We start from the raw sequence: 10,355 nt of genomic DNA, 5'->3' as shown, positions 1-10,355 counted from the left end.
AAAATTTATGATACAAAATCATATGATCAAAAATGTTAACATACTATGATCGAAAATGATATGATTCAAAATATTATCCAAAATGTTATGATAAAACAAACAACCAAACTCATTATAAAAAAATTATTTTGTTGAAAATGATTTGATCACAAAATTTTATTATTCAAAATCCGTATGAAAGTTAAGTCTTATTATCTAAAAGTATTCAGAGTCAAAAAAATTTAAAATACTTAATCTTCATGATTCATAACTTTTATAATCCTCAAATTGACATACAACTCAAAAACAAAGAAACATGAAAAACAAACAAAACATAAGAAAATTTAAAGTTTTATTTAAAATACTAAAAAAATTAACAAAATAAAAGGAAAAACAAAAATTAAATGAATTTAGTTACACTAAAAAAAACAAGAATTATAGAAACAATATGAAAACAAACTAAAATAAGGAAAAAAAACTAAATATTGCTATAAATACATGCATAACATGTAATTGGCTCTCTGAATCTGCATTTTGTTCCATGGATGAGTATCGCATGCGATCGTGTCAAATTCAATTATTATGTTTGATGTTTGTGCCTTTGACTAAATGCAAGAGTGTAACAATCGAATCAAAAGCAAAAAATTTATGTCAATAATAATCTTTGCAAAACCAAAGGTCTTCTAAAATATCCATAACTTTCAAACTTTATCGGTTCTAATCAACTTCTTCAAACCTGAAAAGTGTATCAACGTAGTGGATTAGGCTTTGAGGACCATAATGAGTACAAATCCTAAGTGTTAGTCATTATATGGATTATTTATAAATGAACACTCAGTTTATATACAATGAACAAACACGTACCTCATTAACCTAACCCTACGATTTAGTCAATCACTAATCATAATTGTCAACGGTTATGATCAACTATGATTTAAGCAAACACACTCAGATTGGTCCTATAGACTATATTAACTCATCAATGGGAAATAATGATACAAACTTTAACACACATATATACATGGATCTTTGATCAAACAACATGATAAATTAAATAACTAATAATAACCAAATAGAAATCAAACCTTGGTTTTAGGGTTTATCTTATATCTAATCACAAAGCAAAAAGGTTTCTAGCCGGTAACAAGAACATAAAGAAATCATCATAGTGTGCTAAATATAGACAGTAAAGCAAACCAAACGAATTTCCTAATGATTATGCTCTTGATCCTTCATATTCCTACTCCTAGTCAACATTTCTACATTCAAATCGCCATCAAAACGTGTCACGTTGAGCGAATGTCCTCGAGGGTTTTGAACTCTAAAACTCGACGTTGCGCATAATAGGAAAGAGCACGTCACATATATATCTGCTTCATCAACACATCTGCTTCTTTAAATCCAATCCATTTTTAGCTCATTTTTGCTTCTTTTCTCACAACAACTCTATAAATATGTAAAATGGTCATTTCAAGTATTATAATACATTTTATCTTTTAATACATCGAAGCACAACTCAAAACACTAAGATATCACACACAATATGTATATATATATATATATATATATATATATATATATATATATATATATAATAAGTGATATAAGTAAGATAGTTTTTTTCTTGAAAATATATCGATAATGATTTCTAATTGTAAAAGAATAAAGAAATAGTAACTTTGATATCTTTTTAAATAAAAATCATTCAAAAAAATGATGATAGTTAGACTCTGATGGTCGGTTGTCACAATTCCTAACATTTTTACGCTTCGAATTCGAAACTCACTAGCCTTGTAAAAGGCATATTTCCTTGAAATCATTAGGGACGTGTCCTGTTAAGCTTATTAGTTAGAGCTTGATGTACTTCATATGCTCAAATCTTTTATAGGGGAGACATAGTTCAAATTTATACTTGGAAATCTGCACATGGGAAAAATGGTATGTGTTGTAATTTGACGTTTTGTGATTGCAAAACTGGCGAGATATTAGTAAGAGCTTCAAGGTATAAGTTGAGCTTTCATAAAGTGATTACTTAAAACTTGATTTTGGTAGATTTATTTTGTAAGCATGACGATGTTATTATTATGCTATCTTGTAGTATTTGGGTGATGTTAAATAAAATTACACGAAAGTTATCCAAATTCCCAAATTTAGTTCGAGCAAAACTAGAGCAATGCTTTGTTGATACATTGCCTACGGTCAAAGAAGACACTAGAACATGGTCAAAAGAAGTGGAGAATATTGATGAACATATTTGCAAAGGTTTAATGGTGGGTTGATTTTGTTTAGTTTGAAATATTATTTATATATGATATTTGTTATTTACAAGACTTTCTTGATTCTTTTTGTACGCAAATATTAGCCAAGATGGAGCGATTTGGATATTAACCAACATGTGAATCATGTGAAATATATTGGGCTGGTCATTGAGGTAATTAACTTTTTTTTGTTATTTTAAGGATGGATAACAATGGATTATGACACTTAATTGTTATTGTAGAGTGTTCCAAAGATCATTGTGGAGAACTATGAGATACATAGCCTGACTCTAGAATATTTTCGAGAGTGTACCAAGGACAATGTACTACAATCCCTCACTTCCATATTGGGGAACCACAAGGGCATAATAGCTAATGTTGACTTTGTTGAGTGCCACCATTTGCTTCAAATTGGTGGTGGCGGAGGTAATATCATGAAAGGAAGGACTAGATGGAGACTAAAGCACAAAAAAAGTCAAGGCTCTGGAGCATCAATTAGTTCTCTAGCTAACGGAAGTGTCTAACACCTAATACAATGAGAGCTTCTTCGTGGAATCCACTCTCCTCCCTATATCCACCTAATTAAACTTGTTTAGGTTCTTGATCCAAATGATTGTAACTTTGAATTGAAACTCATGACATGGATGTGCTTATTTTCTTTAAACCTTTTTCTTATTATAATTTATAAACATAAAGGCATCCTTGTGCTTACATATACATGAAGAAATTGATGGGTTTGAGCCATAAGAACTTTCCTATGTGCACATACAAACCCTAATGCTTGGATCTAGGTTTCTCTAATTGAACATGCAATGTATCCAGGACTTCTATTGATAGATCTAGTGTAAACATTCAAATCATAACATAAGAAATCGGATCTAAAGGAATACCTTGAGTTGCTTGCTTGAATCTTCTTGTCTTTGGAGCTTAGAGTCACAATTGTCACTCCTCTAATGGCTTACAAACACCAACTAGCAAGAGGATGATAATAGAGAGAGATAGAAGGGTGAGAAATCGGCTAGGGTTTCTTCAAATGCAAGTGTGCCGATTTCCTCAACCCTATGGGTGTATTTATACTAGTGAGCCTCCTAGGGTTTCACCCTTAAAACCCTAATTGGATAACTTAGGCCCTAAGCAATCCAATATCCTTAATGATAAGCCTTGGATGATTTCTAGGCTCTTCCAAACCCTAAAATTGTCTTCCCCTTATCCATAAGGAATCACTGCTCAAAATACAACTATCATACAATTGACAGTTTATACCCCTTTATTCAATTAATCTCTTTAAGTCACCAAATTAATTCCTAATTACTTTATGACTTATACTAATCAAATAACAATATTATTATTCCTTATATTATACTCATAATATATAAATAATATTTCTTCTCTCATTATAAATCATCCTGTCAAGTTGCTATGGTGAAGGCAACCCAAAAGGACCATGCACAACCGGGTCAAATACTTGCCAAATATAGTTGCAGCCTTAGACACTATTCCAACAGTCTCCCACTTGGATAAGTCTAGTAACTATATATACAAGCATAATCTGATTAGCAATCGTAGCTCTTAAAGACACTGTCAAACTCTGATCTTATCAGTCTTGTCCTTTAGATAAGGGATCGTACAGTCCTCTGTTAAGATATTATGCAGACAATTCTATGGAACAAATTGTCCAGCAGTTGGTTTCTCGATCTCAGATTTATTTGACATAGAACTTAATCGAACACATCAATTTAGTTCTGACCGGGCCCGACACATAAGTCAAATCAAATCATCGAGCGGCCGAGATATCGCTTTTACCCTCTTAGGATAAAAGTAACAGATAAACTTCGACTTATATGCATTTACTTATTCATTAATCAATTATACACAACAATGCGTTTTATAACATCAGTTTACTGATGCAGTTTCGCATTATCAATGTACAACCAATTAACAAATAACAAACCATATATCTAGGTTTTAAGACCATATGATATTATCGTCTTGCGATCAACCTTTTTATCACATTCCATAAGGTGATTCCAGCAAGTGCGGGTTTGTTCCAATGCTCAAAACTAGTTCATAAGCACTCATGAACGTTGCAGCAAACTTTTGCTATGTCTAATACTATTTAGACAATCTACACACCAATTCATGACAATCTTCATTCATACTTACTTCCAACATATGAACGATTGTGGATTGTTTGAATAATTCGATTATTCTAAATAAACTCAATTATTCTGGAAGTCAAAACATGCAAAGTGAAACAACAGTTAAACATTTAACATAAAACAATAACTTTACTTATAAATAATACTCCTTTATTTGTTCATCAAATGTTAAATTACATTTATCTATTACAAGTTTCTAAAATTATCTAATCTAATCTAATATCATCTCTCAGTCTAATACTCCTAGCATGCTGCAAATGCTTAACCCTACTCAGTCCCTTCGTAAGCGGATCTGCTGGGTTATCTTCTGATGAAATCCTCCTAACCACAAGATGTCCTTCTTCTACTCGATGTCTAATAAAATGATATTTTCTGTCGATATGAAGAGATCTACCATGATCCCTTGGTTCCTTGGTCAAGGCAACCGCTCCTTCATTATCAAAGAAAATTTCCATAGGCTCCTTTATGGCAGGCATAACTCCAAGATCACCAATGAAGTTCTTCAACCATATTGCCTCCTTCGACGCTTCGCTCGCTGCAATGTACTCTGATTCGCACGTTGAATCAGCTACGGTTTCCTGCTTTGAACTCTTCCAAGTTACTGCTCCTCCATTATGGGTGAACACCCAGCCCGACTGCGAACGGAAGTTGTCCCTGTCGGTCTAAAAGCTGGTGTCACTATACCCTCGCACCTTCAAGTCATCACTCCCCCCGAGGACTAAAAACCATTCCTTGGTCCTCCGAAGGTACTTAAGGATATTCTTGACCGCAATCCAATGGGCTCTGCCAGGGTTCCCTTGATATCTACTAACCATGCTCAAAGCAAAGGCTACATTAAGGCGAGTACAAGTCATAACATACATGATTGAGCCAACTGCGGAAGCGTATGGTACTCGGCTCATTTCTGCTATTTTGGCTTCGGTACTCGGACTTTGAGTCTTACTCAACTTGGCATTACTTTGTATCGATAATTCTCCCTTCTTCGAATTTTCCATACTAAAACGTTTTGGCACTTTATCTAAGTAAGTGTTCTGACTAAGTCCTACTAGTCTCTTACTTCGTTCTCTCACTATCCTTATTCCCAAGATATAGGAAGCCTCTCCGAGGTCCTTCATAGCGAAGCACTTCCCGACCAGGACTTAACCTCATGCGGTGTCGGGACGTCGTTTCCTATGAGTAGTATGTCATCGACATACAGAACGAGGAAGCTGACTATACTCCCACTGGCTTTGACATATACACATGATTCATCTTCGCTTCGTACAAATCCAAACTGTTTGACTTTCTCATCGAAGCAAAGATTCCATCTGTGAGACGTTTGCTTAAGTCCATAAATGGACTTCTCAAGCTTACACACTCTATTTGGATGATTCAGATTAACAAAACCCTCTGGCTGAGCCATATAAACATCCTCAGCCAACTTCCCATTAAGGAAAGCAGTCTTGAAATCCATTTGCCAAATCTCATAATCATGAAATGTGGCAATAGCTAGCATCACTCTAATAGACTTTATCTTCGGAACTGGTGAGAAGGTCTCATCATAGTCAACTCTGGGAGTTTAAGTAAATCCCTTCGCAACCAATCGTGCCTTATATGTGTGTACATTTCCATCCACTTCGGTCTTCTTCTTGAAGATCCATTTGCACCCAACGGTCTTACGTCCAAGCACATTATCAGCCAAATTCCAAACATGGTTGTCATGCATGGATTGGATCTCGCTGTCCATTGCCTCCTTCCATTTTGCAGACTCCGGGCCTGCCATGGCTTCTTTATAGCTATTAGGTTCATCTAGATTTATTAGTGTACCATCACTAATATACGTGTCCCCTTCGGTAGTAATATGAAAACCATAAAACTGGGGTTGAACTCTAACTCTTTCGGAACGTCTAAGAGGTATGGACTCGTCAATTGGTTCAACCGGAGTTTCCTCCTCGGGTTGAGCGCCAACGGTAGAGGTTCCTTCATCAATCGATTCTTGAATCTCTTCAAGCTCGATTTGCCTCCCACTGTCTCCTTGGCTTATGAGTTCTCACTCTCGGAAAACCCCTCTCCTCGCAACGAAGACAACATTGTCATTCGGTCTATAGAAGAGATATCCAAAGGATTTCTGCGGGTAGCCGATGAAAATACATCGCTCACTACGAGGTTCGAGCTTGTCGTGAGTATCTCGTCTTACGAAAGCCTCGCAACCCCAAACCTTGATATGTGCTAACGAGGGAGCTTTCCCTATCCACATTTCGTGAGGTGTTTTAGCAACCTTCTTAGTAGGGACTCGGTTAAGGATATGGGCGGCAGTCTCTAAGGCATACCCCCAGAATGAGATAGGTAGTGAAGCACGACTCATCATAGAACGAACCATGTATAACAAGGTTCGATTACGCCTTTCTACCACACCATTCAACTGCGGTTTCCTAGGTGGCGTCAATTGCGAAACTATTCCACATTCTTTGAGATAGTTGTGGAATTCAAGACATAGGTACTCTCCTCCTCGATCGGATCGAAGCATCTTGATTTTCCTGCCCAATTGATTCTCCACTTCATTTTTGAATTCTTTGAACTTACAAACGTTTCTGACTTTTGCTTGATTAAGTAAATATACCCATATCTACTATAGTCATCGGTAAAAGTCACATAGAAGCGGTTCCTATCCTTTGTGGTTGATCTAAAGGGTCCACATACATCGGTATGTATGAGGTCCAATAAACCCTCACCCCTTTCACATGTGCTAGTGAAGGGTGACTTGGTCACCTTTCCAAGTAAACAAGATTCGCATGTGTCATCTTCCCTAAGGTCGAATGACTCCAACACTCAATCCTTTTGGAGTTGGGCTATGCGCTTCTTGTTGACATGTCCAAGACGACAATGCCACAAGGATGCTCTATCCATACTATTGGAAGAATCCATGCATAAAACATCATTTCCTAGGTTATCTACAATCATAACGGTTTCATAAATTCCATTACATGGCATTGGTTCAAAATATAAGACACCATTTAGATAAGCATAAATTGAACCATTCTCATTATTAAAAGAAAATCTAAATCCTTGTCTAAACAAACCATGAAACAAAATGATGTTTCTTGCCATATCTGGCGAGTAGCAACAATTATTCAAATCTAAACTTAATCCATTACTAAGCACTAAAGAATACACTCCAATCTTGGTCACAGGCGACGATCTTCTGTTCCCCATGATTAGATTTATTCTTCCACGCTCCACATCCCTATTTCTTCTTAGTCTCTGCAATTCAGAACAAATGTGGTAACCACACCCGCTATCGAGGACCCAAGAAATAGCATGAGATGAATCATTAGATTTAATTGTGTAAATACCTACAAAAGACGACTTGATCTTTCCTTCCCTGATGGCTTGCAGGTATTATGGGCAGCTTCTCTTCTAATGCCTTATTTTGTGGAAATGGTGGCACTCTGCCTCCTTTGGGTTAGGGTTGGGCTTAGCAGGATCAACTTTGGTCCCACTAGAAGAGGAGCCATCTTGGGACTTTCCCTTGCGGTATCTCTTAGACGGAGCCTTCCTCTTCTTGCCCCTTCCCTGCCCAATAGCCAAAACAGGAGCAGCGGGTGGATTGGGAGTGGGTGCAACAGACTTGTCCTTGAGGTTGCTCTCAGCAACCCTAAGGAGACCTTGGAGCTTACTTAGGGTGACCTCTTCCTTGTTCATGTGGTAGGTCATCCTAAATTGGTTGTAACACGGAGGCAAGGAATGAAGTACCATTTTGATAGCCAAATCTTCCCCAAAGTCGACATTCAACTTGCGAAGATGATCGACATACCTTTGCATCTTTTGCAATTGTACATTTAGAGAATCTCCATGTCCCATTTTAGCAGAGATCATGTTAGTGAAGATCTCATAACGTTCCTGCCACGCGTTTTGATGGTATCTCTCCAATAAGTCTTGATGCATTTCGTACGGATACATGTCCTCATAGGACTTTTGGAATTCGGCATTCATTATGGCTATCAGGATGAAATGAACCTTCGTTGCATCACGCTCATGAGTTTCAAGAGCAGTCATTTCAGCTGGAGTAGCGACTTCTGGATTGATCTTCTCGAGCTTCTCGTCAAGGACATACTCCTTGTCCTCCTAGCGAGGAATCGTGCGAATGTATCTTATCCATTCGCTAAATTTCGTTCCATCGAAAGTCACCTTTTGGCAAAGGCTCATCAATGTGAATGAGCTAGCAGCAGCGTTGTTCGCGTTCGACATCTACAAATAGAAAGGAAAAAGATTGATTAGAATTTAAATCCCTAATTATCACCCAATATGAAAAATTAGGGCTAGGATCCAACAACATTATTTACATATTAGAAAAGGGATGTCGTAATCCAACATGCAAACAATTTAAAGGTAAGTGAATGACGATTCACTAATTCTCCACCATGAAAACCTAAATTTAAGTTCTAAATGTATTGAGAATTCCTAGGTTTCGATGAGATTCATTAAACCTTTCAATGGCATGTTTAAATCTCGATATGCCCCTCTTGTTTGTGACTGGGATGCCAAGGATCACAAAGTGGGTGTGAATAACCATGCAAATCTACATGGTGCCTTCATTGTGACAATCACCTATTCGATGTGTCGGTAAACCACACACGCTCCACCGAACTATGATAAACAATGAATCACCCTTTGCCACCTTTGTTTAGAACTAATTAGTGTGCCGGTAAACCACACACACTCCACTAACTTCTTAGCAAGGGTGCAAAGTGTAATTTCATGGGATTGCATCAATTCACTTTTTCTAAAGTAACTAGGATTGGGAATTTGAAAAACATGTAGTTACTTTGTATTTCAATATTATACTTTTAATGAGGAGATGGGGTTGCCCTATCCTATCCATTCGGCTAACGACCCTCCACCGATTAGGCAAGCGGTAGGTGTGAGTGTACACCCATTAAGCGCCATTTTATAGGCAGCAACCTTATACCCACCTTATAGACCGGCTTCGTGAATGAGGTCAACTAACGGTAAGACTAGCATTTTAATTATACATATATATATTAAGCTTGTAATCATATAATAGTATAGGGTTGAATTTTAAACTTGTAAAATTCTAGGGTTTGAAATTTAAATGGTCTAAATTAAACTTTTAATCACAAAACTTAAATTTCAAAACTTGAGGACAAGTTTTAAAATTTTCAAAACATAAGGGATCAAATAACAAATAATTTAAATTAACCATTTAATCTCATAATTATCCATATTTGATTTATTTAAATGTTTCTTGCAAAACAATTTACCAAAATAATCAATTAATATCACATAAGGAAATTATTATTCAATTAATTGGTAACTATCTTGAATTAGGTCAAGGATATACTCAAATATATGTTAAAATCAGATTTATATTGACCCATTAAGATAAATGCAAATTTCCATAAGATAAACAGCAAGAAATCCCGAAACTAGCTCCTTCTGACGCTCGAACTTGCCGAGTACCACAATGGACTCGCCGAGTTAAGGCCTACTCACCGAGTCCACTATGGAACTCGCCGAGTTCATCAGGCAGAGGGACAAAATCGAATTTTGCAACCAACAATCAAGCAACCAATGCATCAAATCAATAGAAACCAATCAGGGCTCTGATACCACTGATGGGTTTGAGCCATAAGAACTTTCCTATGTGCACATACAAACCCTAATGCTTGGATCTAGGTTTCTCTAATTGAACATGCAATGTATCTAAGACTTCTATTGATAGATCTAGTGTAAACATTCAAATCATAACATAAGAAATCGGATCTAAAGGAATACCTTGAGTTGCTTGCTTGAATCTTCTTGTCTTTGGAGCTTAGAGTCACGATTGTCACTCCTCTAATGGCTTACAAACACCAACTAGCAAGAGGATGATAATAGAGAGAGATAGAAGGGTGAGAAATCGTCCAGGGTTTCTTCAAATGCAAGTGTGCCGATTTCCTCAACCCTATGGGTGTATTTA

The 10,355-nt window shown here is 36.6% G+C and overlaps 1 protein-coding gene across 3 annotated transcripts in view; it reads left to right on the top strand.

Annotated features, from left to right (window-relative positions):
* Positions 1–2,948, top strand: part of LOC145054068 (palmitoyl-acyl carrier protein thioesterase, chloroplastic-like) — a 7,665-nt gene extending 4,717 nt beyond the window's left edge. For 2 of the 3 annotated variants that reach the window (XM_079002199.1, XM_079002200.1), the window contains exons 3-6: positions 1,868–1,981; positions 2,078–2,249; positions 2,342–2,410; positions 2,480–2,948. In XM_079002199.1, coding sequence (XP_078858325.1) covers positions 1,868–1,981; positions 2,078–2,249; positions 2,342–2,410; positions 2,480–2,761 — 637 coding nt within the window. In that variant the 3' untranslated portion in view covers positions 2,762–2,948. The remainder of the gene's footprint in view (positions 1–1,867; positions 1,982–2,077; positions 2,250–2,341; positions 2,411–2,479) is intronic. The other variant, XM_079002201.1, reaches the window with a different exon arrangement.
* The last annotated feature ends 7,407 nt before the right edge of the window (positions 2,949–10,355 follow it).

Source organism: Lactuca serriola, chromosome 5 (genome assembly GCF_051521515.1).
Source record: "Lactuca serriola cultivar US96UC23 chromosome 5, Lser_US96UC23_V15, whole genome shotgun sequence".
NCBI lineage: Eukaryota > Viridiplantae > Streptophyta > Magnoliopsida > Asterales > Asteraceae > Lactuca > Lactuca serriola.
The sequence above is the reverse complement of the archived record's forward strand: the minus strand, read 5'-3'. Positions and strand labels throughout refer to the sequence as shown.